The sequence below is a fragment of the Panthera onca genome, chromosome A2 (genome assembly GCF_046562875.1).
Source record: "Panthera onca isolate mPanOnc1 chromosome A2, mPanOnc1 haplotype 2, whole genome shotgun sequence".
NCBI lineage: Eukaryota > Metazoa > Chordata > Mammalia > Carnivora > Felidae > Panthera > Panthera onca.
The window spans coordinates 147,703,036-147,719,339 of record NC_138340.1 but is presented as its reverse complement, the minus strand read 5'-3'; the positions used below and the strand labels follow the sequence as shown (position 1 = coordinate 147,719,339).

General features: G+C 54.4%; 1 protein-coding gene across 2 annotated transcripts in view; it reads left to right on the top strand.

The window, feature by feature from the left end:
* Window positions 1-10,658, top strand: part of PLXNA4 (plexin A4) — a 440,460-nt gene extending 429,802 nt beyond the window's left edge. For both annotated transcript variants that reach the window (XM_060633177.3, XM_060633176.3), the window contains exons 31-32: window positions 5,457-5,607; window positions 7,669-10,658. In XM_060633177.3, the coding sequence (XP_060489160.2) occupies window positions 5,457-5,607; window positions 7,669-7,764 (247 nt within the window). In that variant the 3' untranslated portion in view covers window positions 7,765-10,658. The remainder of the gene's footprint in view (window positions 1-5,456; window positions 5,608-7,668) is intronic.
* Window positions 10,659-16,304: the final 5,646 nt, after the last annotated feature.

The window sequence follows — 16,304 nt, the reverse complement described above, 5'->3', positions numbered from 1 at the left end:
GAGTAAAAGATGCCAGAAATTGTTCTTGACTTAGTAACTGAAGACAAAATGAACAGTATCATTTCACCCATGGGAAAGAGACAGTCTCCATCTTCCTACTTAAAAATTGCTTTCCCTTATAAAGAGGGACTAAGAGAGAGTGGAGTCTTGGCCACCTCAGTAACATAGTTCTGCTAGAAAGCATTGAGTTTTGTTTTTCCTCTCCCCTCTGTTCTTTGATATCCTCCCTACCCCTTCCTGCTGATGCACGTGCTGGGCATCAGTCTTGGCCGTCAGAGAGAGAGAGCTCTTGTGTCCTTGTATCTCTTGATGTCTGAGTCACTAGGAGAGGCTCTCAGCTCCCTCCACATAGATGGTGGCCCATTCTTCTGAAGGCAGAGCTGCCAGGAACGAGCCCTCCCCTGTGGTCACCGGCCCTTCAGCAAAGATAGAGAGGAGAAAGGCAACAGCAGGGCTCTGGTTATCCCAGCACGGGTCACGGCACTAGGACCTCAGGCAGGGAGCGAGGAAGCAGGGGTGTGGAGGGCTGGAGGCGTTTATGAAACACCTGCAGAGAGGACCCTCCCCAGGACACGGCTAGCTAGTCAGAGGTGAGAATAACGCGTGCGCGGGGCTAACGGTCTTCCTTCCGCCTGGTGCTAAATGAAATTTGTGCCACGCAGCTGCTACAGGTCATGAGTAACCCCAGTCCATTTGGTTATTTTTAGGAGTGGCCTGATGGTTTCCATTCCTTATCCCGCCAGTTTCTTAGCAACCGGTGGTACTCTAGGGAGAGTCATCTCTCACTAGCTTGAGATCCCACCCAAACCCTTTCTCCTCTCATTCTGGGATGAAGTACAGGGACGGAGGGATCGGGAGACACAGCGTGAGCAGGTCTGGAGATCAAGTCTAGAGTGCTTCTTCCCTTGGTGACGGATGGATGAACTCCACTGTCACTCGCGAGTTGCCTGGCCTCCGAGGTTGTCTGCCTGCCGGAAGGTGAAGTCGAGCAGCACAGAACTCGCTCGGGGTGCGCAGCAAGCCTGGTCTCCCACCTTGGCCCGGCAGCATGCAGTTCAGAGGAACGACGGTAGAACCCAGCCTCTCATGGCCGGCGCTTACCCACAATGCTATTGGCTGGCAGCTCCCACTGCACACTCCCAGTCCTTGCCGCCTCCGTCCAAGTATGCGGGCTTTTGCTTATGGCCACATCTAGAGAAAGGGCAAAGGCCCTCCTGGCCCCCGGTAGCCATCTTAAACCGCTACACTCCTCTTACAGAGTCACCGAGAACAGTGTGTCGTGACCAGTTATAGTTCCTATTTCATTAGCAATAGCAGTAAAATTTGCACGTCGGGGGGGGGGGGGTGATTTCCTCTCCGCTTAAATTGGAGGAGGCTCAAGGTTATTCCTGTGGCCGCGTTAGCCTTTCTCACCTGCCCTCAGGGCTTTGCAGGTAGGGCTGAGCGGAGCGGAATCGCAGCCGACCCGCTCAGAACCGGACTGGGGTGTGCCACACATTTCAGGGCCATCTGTCACATGTGTCGCAGTGTGAAAAAGGTTAAGAATTTTGAATATTTAAAAATGCCTCTTAGGAAGCCATCCATTCAAAACATAAAATGGTGACAGTTCACCCTGGGAGCAATACCAGAGGTGAAGTATAGACATTTCATTAACTTATTCATCAGTCCATGGGTCAAACATTTACGGTCTCCATCAGAAGTGTATGGGGCACTCGAGATACATTACACTTGATCCTTCCCTTGTGGCTCTCGTGGTCAAGGAGGACACACAGACAGGCCCTCAGCAAACCCCGTGGAGCTGTGATCATGCGGCTGGGGGAGTGAGAGCCTGATTCTGCTGGGCCTGGAGAGGTCCGTGAGAGGTTCTCAGAGATAAAGATTTCTGTGCGGGGCCTTCAGGCTCTAGATGCTTCTCATATCTACACCTTCATCCTCGAGGTGTTTGGAGGGATGACAAAACTTTGTTCTTCTAAGAGTTCAGGGCATTAGAGACCACCTTCTTGATCACTGGAGCCATCCAAAGGCAGAGATGAGACACCCACCATCACTCACTGGGCCCATCCCCTAGAAATCCACAGACAGACCGCTACAGACGGGCCGACAGCGAGACATTCAGCATTCCAGGGCCCTGTCCTTTATAACAGCTCCCCAACGACCCACAAGGGTACTGGCATCCCATCTGATGTGAACAAACTCAGCAAAGAAAGCTGAGTAGGGCCGGTGGTGGGACCCAGACCTCGTCAGCAGGCCGGACCTTGGCCAGCTGGGAGCGGGGGGTGGTCTTGGGGGACTTTCCAAGCGTCAGTCCCTTTTGAAGGGGCTCACCTGCAGGCAGAAATCCCATGGGAGGAAGTTCAAGTACAGGAGCCCAGGCTGACCTCTCCCTTCCTCACTGCACAACCTGCTGATAAGAATACTTGTTTGAAGCTCATGAATATGGGGCATAATTGCATTCTTCACAATCAATAAGCCTTCTCAGTGGCGGAGCCCGGCGCAAAGGCCAGCCCAGCGGGAGCTGAGAAGGAAGCAATTGCCCACACAGCCGGGGAATCCAGGGCAAGGTCATTACTGGGCTCAAGGGGTGCTGGCAAGGCCAGGGAGAGAGGTGGGGCACAGCCCTGGATGGAAGCGAAGAGAGGTCAAGGCAGGGTCACATGCCTTGTTGGGTGGATGGTCCCGGCTAGCACCAGGCAAGGCTGGGGTCAAGACCCAGGCAGAGTGTTAGCTGGACCACAAACGCCACACTCATCTGGGAAATCGAGCTGTCCGGGGCCACTCAGCTCAGCTGTTCAGTACTTGCTGAAGATGAAGACATGTGGTTGGTCCATTCAGGGGCTAGTGTGTGGCCTCAGATGCGCACTGGTCCAATCCAGTGCCCTCCGCATGTAGGCAACAGAGGAGAGACTGGGCCACTCTGTGCAGAAAGGACCTCACTGTTAGAATAACGCAAAGCCATCCGGGTGGCTCACCACCCATTTCTTCAGGTGAGAAGGTTGGAGCCCCTGCCCTCGCCCCACTCCGCTCCCAACCCCTCCCTCCCTCTCTTTCTCACACACAGACACATTTGTAAATACTCTCTTTGGAGAAATGGACTGGGCTTCTGGCACACACCAAGGCAAGCCATGTTAAAGGGACAGAGTGTTGGGCGTCTGCTGTTTGTGGTGGAGACAGTGGTCCCTAACTTGGACCCACAGGAGGCATCTCAGGGTGCAGGGTGCAGGACAGACCATCCATCTACCTGTGAGAAGTTTCACAGGTAGTTTCCTATCAGAAATGGCAGGAGTCTTTGCTTCTGAAGACAGTCATGTCCTGTCAGTGAGGACCTGGGTTTTTCACCCCAGTCTCTCTGACCATCTACTGGTGACAGAGTATAACTGTCGGGAGGAAGGTCTGGACCCAGGCATGTTAGCAGAGATGTGCCTGGTTGCTGGCCATGGAGAAGCCAGGGAGGTCCTCTGTTCATGGTTTTCCCCAAAATGACCTGATGACACAGCCCTTGACCCCACAAACACACGTACCTCGGCAAGTGTGAAGAGACAATGGTGCATAGCTCCTTAGGAGGGGCGGGGGTGGGACCGTCACGGAAAGCCCTAGGTCTCCACTATAAAATGGAGCATTGGCATTTATTGCCTTCCAGAAATAGTGTCAATGAATCGAGTCTCTCGCTGGAACGTTTATACCTGGAATGTCATTAAATCACCCAGAACCCTGAGGAATCTGAGGATGTTTAGGGGGTGGGCCGCAGGTCTGGAAGAGAGTGGGCCCATCTGGGATGGAGTGAAGGAACCAAATTGCACCAGGACAGGGAACGGAGGGCACTGAATGTGAGAAGCGGTGGGGGTGGGGGGGCACCCACACTAGACGAAGGTTGTGAAGGATGAAGTCCAGGTGAGGCAGGGGGCAGGCCGGCCTCCTCTGAGGCCGCAGGCTCCTCTGAGAAAGGTCATTCCATTACACTCTTGTCCCCAGGCCCAGACCTCCCGCCAAAATGCAATCAGCTCAACAAAGCAGTTGGCAAGCGTGTCTGTGTGTGGCTGGCTTTCTGAGGTCAGAGGAGGCCCCCTCCGACCGGCTCCCTCCCTTGCCAGCGCTCTCTGCTTTCATCTCCCTCCCTCTGCCTCCCTCGGAAGGTTTCCAGAATGAACGAATGAACGACGGGTCTGCGGTCACAGCAAGGCCGTGGCTTGGGGCAGGGTGGCCATCACCGCCCTCACTGGCCCAGGAATGCTCTGGCAGCAGATTGAACTGGCATCCCACTGCGAGCCTCTGAGCGTGATGGCTCGAGGAACACAAGAGTGCCACGTGTGCCGGGCTGTCCCCGAACTCCTCGGCCTGGACTGGGGGAGGTGGAGGTGTGGGCATGGCAGAGGATCTATGGATTCATGGTCTCGGTGCACTGAGGGATTCGGGCCAGGGTGAGACTGTTCCAGAGCCCCCGAAGATGCCACTACACTCGCCTGGTCAAGCCCAGTTCTGGGACTGCCCAGGGCCTGTCATTGGTACCTGCGCCTACACAGCTCGCCAGTGCCCCACGTGCCTCAGCCTGGTCCCTGCAACCCCCACCCCCCACCCCGGTGATCCCATCACCCTCCTCTGTTCTAGATGCTCAGGCTTGCTTTCACCGGCTCCGAAGCCGTAAGCATTCAGCTGCAGGCCGAGCTGGGATGACCGAGACTCCTGGGTGCTCCCCCGCTGCCCTGATGGCTCCCTGCTTTTGTAGGTCCCTGGCCCCTTTTATGTGGCCCACAGTGAGCAGGCAGCTGGGGAGGGGGGTATAGCTGTCTCTGGGGGGCACCGGGGCCCTTCTCTTCCTCATTAGGAAGCCGCACCACTCCCCTCTGGCGGAGAGGTTGGGGTTTGCCGCATAAAATGTCAAATTGCAGAAATTAAAAATGTAAATGCTGGCATCTAATTAGCCCGTTGACAGCAGCACACAGCTGCAAGTGACAGTGACTGATTGCCTTCTGCCAGCCTCTCTCCCCAAGCAGCCCCCGGCCCCGCCCTTCTCCTGGGTAACCCCCCAGAGAGGGGAGGGCATCGAGGCAGAGCAACTGCTTCGAAGAGCCTTTGGGCACTGGGGGCGGGGGGGGGGGGGGGACAGCCCTTGCGTCTGTGGGAGAAGGGGTCAGAAGGACACCAGAGACATACTGGACCACACTTTGGTGGCCGGGAGCAAGGCCCATGCAGGAGACGGCTCCTCCGTAGTCCTGCTTCCAGCCCAGTTCACCCTCTGCCCAGGTCTGGGCCACATCCCTTCCCTCTGCGCCCCCTGCATCCAGAGCTGTAGAGGGGCTCTCCGGGGCCAGACCCTGAAGCACACGCGGGAGAGAGCCCACCAGGTCCCCAGGGGATCACGCACAGGCATCCACTGGCCCCAGTGCTGGGAGGATCCATCTGTCCTCGAGTCGTGCGTGCACGGCTCCAGCTCCTTTCTTCCGCACTCCCTTCCCTGGTAGGTATTACTCGGACATCGGGAAGATGCCGGCCATCAGCGACCAGGACATGAACGCATACCTGGCCGAGCAGTCCCGGATGCACATGAATGAGTTCAACGCCATGAGCGCACTCTCGGAGATCTTCTCCTACGTGGGCAAGTACAGCGAGGAGGTGAGCCCACCCTGCCCGGCGCCTGCTGGGAAGGACAGGGAAGCTATGGAAAAATCCCCGCCTGTGGCAATCTCTGTGCACAAGAGCACGGGAACCCCAGACCACGCTCTGTGTCTGCTGGGGAAGCTGTCTGTCGCCCTGGATTTGGGGGCTCTGTGCCACAGATGGGGATCGTAGGAATGCCCCATTCTGTAAATTCCGCATTAATCCCGTTCTCAGATATTTAGATAAAGTGTCTGTTTCTTTCCTTTTCTTTTTAAAATTCTTATTTCTTCCCTGCTTGTCCCTCCTTTTATTTTTCCCTTTTCGCTCTCTGATCTAATCCTCTTTAAACAAGCAGTTTCCCACTCTCATGGCAGGCTGAATGGTATGGTATGGTATGGTGGGATAGAACAGGACAGGACGGGATAGGACAGGACAGGATGGGACAGGATCAGAACAGAACAGATACAGAGCAGAGTGGAATGGCATCTATTTTACTTGCTGTGTTCCCCAGGTGGAAAATCTCACCTGGGGTCATTGCCACTGCAGACACTGCCTTCTTCCTGGCCAGTACAGAGGTGCTTCCAGATTTCTTAGTCATGCAGGCTCAGCCCAAGTGGGTTCAGAATCCAGGCTCCCTCTGTCTGAGCAGCAGCATAACCACCTTCTCCTTGAGCAGAAGGTGGTAACAGGAGCTAAAGCCAGTGCCCCCCTTCTCTGCCTCCTCTCTATCTTGTCACTGAGAGAGGGTCTAGGAACCCCAGGCTGAGGAGGGAGCCCCAGCAGGCCACGACCAGCATAGTGCTATGAACGCCAAGTGCAGGGGAAGCCAGCCGTGAGTCCCTCAGGGGAGGGACGGAGACTGCAGGCCATTGCTGGTCTGGGGCAAAGTTTTCACCTGTCCGTGGCCACGTGAGAGAAGTAAGGACGATGCGGAGTGTGTTAGGGTGGGAGTGTAACGGCCTCATCTTGGAAGGACTGCCCTTTAGTCTACAAGGACACTCATCTGCTCGTGGTATGAAAATGTCCCATCCTCGTGAAATGCTGGTGCCAGTAACCGGCAGTTCTTGGCCAGCTAAGAAGTTGGCAATCCCATCTTGGTCTCCCCCATTAAAACTGCACTAAGTGGGCCAAGAAATCCAAGGCTCTAGGAGCCTCCCTTCGAGCCTTCACCCTCCTCCGCCTCCCTGCCCCTCAGCCCCAGCACCGGCACGAGCATGCCTGTTTGTCTCACGCACCCCTTGTGGAGCAGACTTTGTGGGAAGGGCACACACGTGTGTTCTGTGACTCTGTCCTCTGCACTGGAGCAGCCCACGCGGGGACCAATAGTTCCCCCATTTTACAGACGAGGCAGTGAGGGTTCAGAGAGGTGACATGTTTTGCCCCAGATCACCTCGCTAGAAACTGGTTATTCAATCCCGTATCTCCTGAGTCTGAGTCATATTCTAACACATTTTCCATCGTGTTCCACAGTTGCTCACCGTCACTGTCCTCAACCAACCATCTGATCTCAGAAAAGGCTTTGGCAGACTTTGTCATGAGGTGCTGATGACCAGGAAAGCTTGAGATAGGGCTCTTTGAAGGATATTTGTTTGATAATGCACAGTGAAGCCAAACGACTTTCTAAATGTGGGACGTGGGGCTTCGTGATGCTGATAAGGAAGATATTCCTTTTTTTGGATGAAGGGTGGGATTTCTTAATATCTGTGAGGTCCCATTCCCCAGAGACACAGGGCACCGGACTTTACAGGGGTCACTTGTTAACCTGCAGGTCACTGGCACATCTTTGCACAGGTGTCTTCGGCCCACTGCCAGCTGTCTTCCGTGGACAGCGAAGTGCACACATTTATTCAGACATGCTGATGTAGGTGCTGACACCCTGAGCTCACTGACACAGGGCTACCCACACACTGCACCCCGCGCCCGCGTTAGCCAGTTAGCCAGGCTGCCTGCTGACCCAGCAACGTTCCGTGCGCATCTGCACATACACATGGCTTCCCAAGCCTGACCGCACCCGCCCCAAGAACGCGAACGTGAACGCACAGACTCGTAACCCCCCTGTTCTTGGCCCTTCAACAGATCCTCGGACCTCTGGACCATGACGACCAGTGTGGGAAGCAGAAACTGGCCTACAAACTAGAACAAGTCATAACCCTCATGAGCTTAGACAGCTGAGAACCGTCCTTCCAGGGCCCCTGGGGGGAGGGACACACCAAGCCGTGCCTCAGTCTAGATTATCATCTTTACCAAGTGCAAGTTCCGACTGGCGTCAGCAGCATCCCCTGAGCAGCGCTGTCTCTCTCTCCGCCTCTTTGCGTCTCTCCCTTCTCCCTGCATCCCTTCTCTCTCAGTTGCTCTGCCAACACGACCGAACCACACCGCCACCCCTCAGTTAGTCCAGGATGGCCAGGCTCAGGCGAGGGGCCCAGCCAGAAGATACCAGAGGGGCTCTCTTTACCGGGTGAGCCCAGGCGTCAGCAGCGGGGCCCGAAAGATGGCCGAGGAGCCGCGGAGAGAGGACGTTCCTGTGCTGCTGCTCTCCCCTCGCACGCTGGGCCGGACCTTGGTCTAGGGAAGAGGCAATGAGCTCAGTATTATCTTCACTGGGAAGACATCACCTGGCTCTCTCCCTTCTCACATTTCCACCTCCAGGGGGTCTGTCCGTGTGTGGCTCTGTTGTAACTGTGAGAATGGCCACAGCTCCTGCATGGCCAGAGTGGGGGCAGGGGTGAGGAGCTGGGAGGTGCTTTTCGAGCTGCCTCTCACTTGTTGTGTTGGTGTCCCGAGGCTTCCTGGTCCCCTTCCGGTCTTGTTGGAGCCCTTCCAAGTGCTCCTAGGGACCTGCCTGTCCCCTCTCCTCCCCTGTCTGTGGAAAGCCAGACAGGAGAAACAGCAGTTACCTTCCACGATGGAGAGCCTCCAGACCTTCTGGTCTGGCTCAAAGGAGCAGAAACATAACATGGAGGGGGAGAAAGGGAAAGAGAGTTGCATCCATCCTGGAAGCAGAATTTGTTTTTCATTCACGCCCCCCCCCCCAAGTGCAAGTGAAGCACGCCCATGGTCATGGGTCTGATCGATTGCCAGATCTTCGATGCTGTCCAGAGAAAGCACCTGCATCCTCCTTGGTTGGCGCTCATCAAGGGTCAATGTAAAATGCAGAGTACATCCAGGAGATTCTACCTCCAGCCGCCTTTATGGCTCCGTCCTCACCACCCTTCCTGAGAACTCTAGAGAATGCTGGGGCAGAGAGCTGAGCCCCCGCCCCCCCCTGCAGAGCCTGGTGCCATTGCTACGCAGATGACTTTGTCATTCCACTGTCCAGACCTCCTTGGCGATGACTCCTTCAACATCCTCTGTCTCCTCAGTCACTGCCCTTCCTCACCTCCTCCCCAGTCATTATGGAAAGAATCACACTCAAGCACAGCCTCATGGAGCCAAACCAAAATGCCAGCCAAACTCAGCCCCCAGCTTGCCATGTCCGGGACGGACCGAGAACTCTAGCTGAAGGACGTGGCCAGCAGCGACAGAAGAGATATACAATGGACCTCAGCCCTGGCGTCTGTTTCTCCATCTGTCCCTCCATCTCTGGATGGATCATCTCAGCTTGTCAGGCAAATGTGTGCTGAGACATGGGTGAGCAGGGGCTGTGGTAAGAGACGGTCCAACAGAGGGTCATGGAAACCTTAATCCTGAAGGGACCTTAGATGCCATCTGACCCAGTTTCCCACCATAAACAAGATTCTCTCCTGGCAGCCTTGGTGGCTAGTTGTACACCACTCTGGGAGACGAGGAGAAGCATCATCTAAGGTGCGGTTATGGGTGAGGGTTCCAGTCTTGCCTTCACTCCCCGAGCATCAGACATTATTCCCTGCAATCCACTCAAAATGAGCCCCCATTGGAAAGAGGAAGGAACCGCTCCATTTCCAGCAAAGTCTATGGAGCACCCTGTACTTTTAAGAACGCTAGCCCCTTCGGGTCTGAATATGTGTGCATGTGTGAGTGTGTGTGTGTGTGTGTGTGTGTGTGCACGCGTGTGCGTACGTGGGTATGTCTGCCCCAGAAGTAGGCAGAGAGCTCAGAAGGATTCCTTGTCCTATGTAGGGGACTGTGAAGTGTTTCCCTTCTCCACCCTTGCTCATTCATCGCAGCTTCAGGACATTTCAACGCTAGCTTTCCATGCTGAGCACGGGTGGATGGAAGGAGAGCCACCTGTCTGTAGGAAACCAGGGTGGTCACTGGCCGAAAGCGGCCTGGACTGGACTAGAGGCTGGGTGGAGGTGACCCACAGCAGGGCATTATGTGGCACCAAGGAGGACAAATGGGGACAAAACACAAGTAGCCTAACAACAGGAAGGGGAGGATGGGGATGAGACACACGCCAAGGGGGAAAAGTAACCAAAGGTTTGGCAGATACAGTGCCAGGTGAGGAGCATGGGATTTCTACCCTTGACCATTTTATTTCCTCCCAAGAAGCCACGAGCCCTGGCCAGAAAGCAAGCACGTGGGAGGCAGGCGGAGGAGGCTCCACGGCCACTGAGATGTATTTGCACACATGAGGGGTTGGGGAGGTGAGAGACACAAACATATTTAACAGATTTGCTGAATGCAAGTGAGTGTATGTGTGAGCGCGTGTATGAGTGAGTGTGTTTGATTTATTTTTTAAGTTTTGCACAGTTAGAAAAAAATTAACAGGCAGACAAGAAGACTGTTATCATGGTTCTGCTGAAGCTTTTATTTTTTACCGGATTATTATTATTGTTGTTATCGTTCCTTTGTCGGTACAGAACTTCCCCCCTGACCCCCGCCATGTTTTGTCACAAGAGAAACTTCAAAACCCTCAGAGAAACCTCAGTGTCAGGAAGAAAGAGGAGAGGACAGTCTCCTGGCTCTCCTCCTTTCTCCCAGAAGAGGGTTTGAGGACAGATTTTACCTTGTTGGCGGGGGGCAGGTGTGGGTCGCTGCTGGTGTTTTGTTTGCCGAAGCCTCTGCAGCCTGCTCGGGCTGGAGAGAGAGGATAGACTCATCCAGAGCTGCAACCTGTCTTGCCCACAAAAATTCTCTTTCCTTTCGCTGTTTGTTTTCCATTTCTTCCGTTTGGATTCATGGTGCATGTGTGATACGTTTCAAAGTACAGGCAAGGCAGCATTGTCAAAAAGCTGTCCTTGCCTCCCCCATGTTCTTTCCAGAACTCCCCTTGGGATCCCCGATCTCGTCCTGGCAGGCCAGAGACCCCGAGAGCTGCCCCGGGGGGACATGTGGGCCAGCACACCGCAGAGAAGGGAGCTGGGCAGACTGGTCCGGTGGAAGGGAGCCCCCTCGAGGCCTCCCCCCCCCCCCCCCCGGGACAGTGAATTTCCAGGGTCATAACTCTGTTTAAGGTGGAATCTTTATCTAACTCCTTGAGTCCCAGGCAGAGAGGAAGGGAGACAAGGCCCATCTCCTCTCACCTCTCCCTTCAACCACCTCCTGCACCTTCCACCCCTGAGATGGTGCTGGGAGATCCCACAGTCAGAATAACTGACATGGGTTAGGTGGGGATTTTGAATGTAGAAGGGAGATGGGCTGAAGGCTGGTAGTGGTAGGAGGTGGGGAGCTTGGTGGGGTCCCGAACTGAAAAGGATGGATGGATAGAAGCTGAGAAAGACAGCTGCAGGCAGGTCACTCCTCTCGCGGGGCATGAGTCTCCCCACGTGTGGGCTTTGCCGTCCTTTGTCCTTCCACGGAAGGACAGACCCCCCATCTCTCGGTAACTGCAGGCGGTACCACTAAGTGAAGTTGGCTATGGTGTCAGTTAATTCCTCAGGAAAATATTTTTTTCTTGCCTTCTTTCAATGTGGTCTGAATTTGGGGACCAAGGACAACCTGAGTGTTCACAGGCCAAAGTAGGCTCACACCCCCAGGGCGCCCTAGACCCTCCCTCTCGGGAGCCGGTGGGCTGGCGGGTCAGGCCCCGGATGCTTGAGCAGGGCTACGGTTGAGAGAGAAGTCATTTTCAGTAATCCCAAAGTGAAGCAGACTGTCCAGGACTGTGCCAGGCAGAAGCGGGAGTCGCCGACAGGTAAGGTCGCTGACCTGGTCCGCTCGGGTCCCCGTCTCACCCCGCCCCCCCGCCAGCCCTGGGCTAATGTCGAGGTACTGTCCCAGCACCCCACTTCCCCCTGCCCGAGGTCCTTGTGCTCATGTCCCTCTTGCATGTCTGGCTTCTGAGGGTGTCCCTCCCCTGCAGAGGGGAGTGTGTCCCCTCATCCCCCTCACCTGCAGTCTCTGCCCCAAGGCCATGCATCCACTCTTACCCGGAGCCTCTGACCTCACAGCCCAGCACCCCTTCCCCTGCACCACCCTGGGGAGGCCCTAGGCCCCTCACACCCTTTTGACAATGCCTCCATGAGTAGTTGGGGGTCTGGCCCTGGGGACCCCCCAGCAGAGGAGCCACAAGCAATGATTTCCCAAGCACCCTCCAGTCCAAGAGGCAAGTCCTGCTGATGTTTCCAGAGCCCTCAACAACCTGTTAAGATGGGGCTCGCTTTGACCTAATAGGCAAAACCCTGTTTTCCATCTGTCTCCGTTCTTAGGAATAAGGGGACACTGCCTTTGGCTTCATAGGATGTAAAGTCAAATACTTAACCTAGCGAAGGTTAAGCTTAATTATTCATCAAGAACAAACTTTCCCACCTCTCACAGAGCAAGGAGGGAGGGGAAGAGGCAGGGAGGCCCAGAGACACCCCTTCCCCGGCCCTTCCAGGAATGGGCCACCCGAACAGGCAGTCCCAGCGAGAGTCTGAAAGGCCTCCGAAAGGCATTCCTGGGAAGGACTAACCCCCAGGCACCAGAGTCCCCAAGAGAAGACCCTGCCCTGGGCAGATCCTGGCTCCTTCGTGGCCTTTCTCCTCGCTCCTAGTTCACATCAAGGCCCTCCCGTCAGCCCCCCATGCCTCCAGTCAGCTCCCAGGACAGGTGACGGAGGGCCCTTGACCCCTCAGCCCCTCCTTGTTTCTTTATTCTGTATGTGGGCTGTTTATTTGGGGTCTGAGGTTGTTTATTTTTCGTCTGTATATGTTAAGCGTTTGAGATTAAGGAGGGAGCCCAGGTGTGGGTGTAAAGTCCAAATTGCTGGAAGGAAGAAACAAGACTCTTCACCTGTGACTTGCAGGGATGAAGAGAGCCACAGGGCTGGGGGTGGGAGGGGCTCCCCCTGTTGTTAGAAAATGGGTCCAAATAGTTCCCAGATGTGGACACGCCAGTCCTGGGGAAGCTGATACTCTTGGTGCTTCCCCTGCACCTCTGATAGCTGGGGCCTGCAATGCTACCCCTCCTCCGCCTGCCTCCTGCCACCTCACCCCTACAGGTGTGGCAAACGAGAGCCTTTACGGAGCAGGAAGCTGAGGTATGGCCACAGGTGACATTGGAGAGGCAGCTCCAGAGGCTGGGACACCATGAGCCTCCGAGAGTAGGGGGCCCTCCGCTGGAAAACTTACAAAGAACATTCCTCCCATTCAGAAAGGAGTCTCTGTAGTAAAAATTTCAGACTTTCAAAAGCGACCTTTTTTTTTTAACTACAAATCTTTGCTCCCCGATAAAAATTGTGGGGTTTGTGTTTAGTAGGGGGGAGTATCCAACTTTATAAAATGGGATTTTTTTGGTTGTAGAAGTAATCATACTCATTAGAGTCTCAAATTCCTTGGGTAGACTGGTGACAACCCCCAAAGCAAAGCTAAATGAAACAAAAGCCCTAATAAATGAAAAGAGGTGTCTGTCTGTATTGGCAGAGATAGTGAGGTGGGTGGGGGGCTCTGTGCCCTCAGCTGGGTGCACCCCACCTTCCCTTCTCCTCACCCCCTTTCGCTTTGTCCAGTCTTGGCTCTCTGGGCTGCCCCTGGTGTGGCTGAGTCCCGTGCGGTTCCCATCAGCTTCCCTCAAACCGTAGGGACACCCTTCTAAGGATCGGTCATGGAGGGATGAAGTCCCCTCCCCTGAGAATGCAAATGCCCATGGCAAATAGGCACGGTCTATGAAGCTCATCTTCCACCATTTTTTTTTTTTAATCTGGAATTAGAACATCTTTTGTTAGTATCTTTGATCTTATGACTCAAGCACATTTTGGAAGGGCTCCCTTCCAAGAGTGGAATTCAAAACAGAGGATATGGCTAAAGAGCAACACAAAGGACGCTTAATAAAGTGAGACCGCGTACCAAACAGGACTGCTGGATGCAAGTCAGGCCCACGACCAAGATGGGATACGTGTCTCGTGTGTTCTCCTTCCTTCTCCCTTCCCTGATGTTCTCCCCAGCTGTTGGCTCGTTCAACCTTCCGTTCTTTAAAAAGAAAAGCTAGTTTACCTCAAAGAATCTTGTTTCCATTTGGAAACCAATGACTTTGTGTTCTAGAGTAGATGACCCTCCCCTCCATCACTCCTTGCCTGGGTCTGGTGTGCTTGAGGCCTGAGGTCCTTGCTTAGTCGTGTGATGGCTACGTTGACCAAGAACAAGAGCCCCAGGCCCTGAGATAGGAAGGATTGGGTGCAGCTGGCCTCCTCCCCACCTTAGCTGGTAAGGACCAGCCTATCTCTGCCAGCAGGGTCCTGCCAAGTCACCATTGTAACCAGCAACTCCAGGGTACCACCAACAAGAACGGCTCCATGAGCCGGGGTGCAGGGGAAGCAGAGTCTGGCCTGGTCACACAGCCCAGAGTCAAGTCAAATACTAGAGGGAAGAGGAGAACAGGAAAGAATGAATGGGTGGTTTGAGGAACAGGCAGAGGCCTTTGAGTCTCAGAGAGAGGCTGCTGAAGGAGGTAGGGCGGGTCATTCCTGCTCCAGTCACCCCCTTCCAGCCCCGCCCCACCTCTGTTTCCATAAAGCTCCCACCTTGAACACTGACCCTTTGTTAGAACAAAGCAAAACATATCTTTAGACAACAGTGTTACAATGAGCCTCAAAGATAGGTGGATGAAATCTTTTAGAGGAAGAGGGTCTTCTGGTTTTGATTTAAAAAAAAAAAAAAAAAAGAGTATCCTAGCAAGATTTAAAAAAAAAGATTTAAAAAGTAAAGTTTTTAAAAAGGAAACCTATGCTATTTAAATTGGAGCCCAGTTGTAACTTGGTAAAGGCAAGCTTCTGTACCTTTGTTATAATTAATTGTATACCTGTGTATGTAAATATAAGGCATTCCTATTTTGCAGTTCAGAACAAAAAAAAAACCTATTTGTAATATAGAATAAAGTTTATTAAAAAATAATAAAAATGCAGTTTGGGATTTGGGTCTTTCTTCATGTGTCTGGCTGGAAGGGGGGAGAGGGGAAAGCTGGCCATAAATAGGCCTCCATGGTGCACAGATATGGAAGCGTCCCTCTCCAGCTCCATGATGTCTAAACTCAACCACCAGAGGTCAAGTCTTTCACTTAAGGCTCTGGCTTCGGTTACAAAGCAGCTGTCTCTGGAGGTGATAGTCCTCCCAGCAAGGGAGAGCAAGCATACTTCCGGCCAGTGCTGTCCGCACACATCACTTCCACACGAAGCCGGATCAGCCTCTGAATCCTTCCCAACACAGCCCTCCAGGCACGCACGACTGACCCGCTAGATAGAGTTGGTGCCGGAGAGAACACGAGTTGCCATCCCTGCTTTAAGTCTTAACCAACTACACCTTAGCATACGTGATTGTATCAGTCTCTCTGTCCCCGAGCGTTCTGATAGAGGGTAGAAATCTTGACCCCAGTTGTGCCCCTAGTGTAGAAGTAGGACAGGGGGAGAAAGAGAATGGGAGGCGTGGCAGTGGGGGCAGGGAGCAGGGAAGAGGCGGCCGTCTGCCCCCCACCCACGTCCCTCTGTGGTCCAGGCTGGCGTCCAGGTGGCAGCGCGAGGGGGAAAGGGAAGCGCAAGCAGACGGGGCGGTATGGGCCCCAGTCTGGGCCCGGGGACTCTGTGTCCTCTGCTGTATGTTCAACTGGCCGCCCTTGCGCAGATGCCTCTCTGAGCCTCACCGAGGTCAGCAGACAGAGAAGGTTGAGCTCCACGTCTCCACCATTCTTATCATTCAAGGTGAAAACCAGAGAAGAGAACAGGAAGTAAGAGGATGAGGAAGGAAAGGAAACATGGAAGGGGGGAGAGTAAGTGAGGAGGAGAGGTGGGAGAAGTAAGACAGACCCTAAGCACTCAACAGCAAATCCTGCCCTCCCCCGTCTCCCTGCTGCCCCTGCGCCCCCGCCCCTGCAGCCCCTCAGCTCCTCCAGCCTTCAAAGCAGAGCCCCCAGAGTGTGAGGGCGGGAAGTTCACCAACATGGGACCTCTGACTTGGTGCCAAGTCCGCAAGTCCTGGCTTGCCTCACAGAACTCTCCCACCTTCCAGAAGAGACCCCCTCCTGAGTTAAGAGGGAGCTGCTAAGGGGCCAGCACAGCTCCACAGTGAGACCAAAACACTATCACCTCTGGGAGACACCTCCTATAGCCGGCGACCAATGACGGGCGCCTTCAACCTGGGGACCATGAGGGAACAGATGACAGCTAGGAGGGAGAGCGGGAATTAGCGACCCCAAGACCAGCCCAGACTGCACGGATTGAGATCGGAGTGGTGGTTTTTGTCTCTTTCAGTAGGTCCAACTGACGAGGAAAGTGTATTTCTCCCTTTTCCTACATCATGAGGCAGGCTGTGGCAGGGACGATGGTTTAGTGTGAAAGTTCCAATCAGATTCCACACACGATCGAGTTCCTGCCACGTCCACAG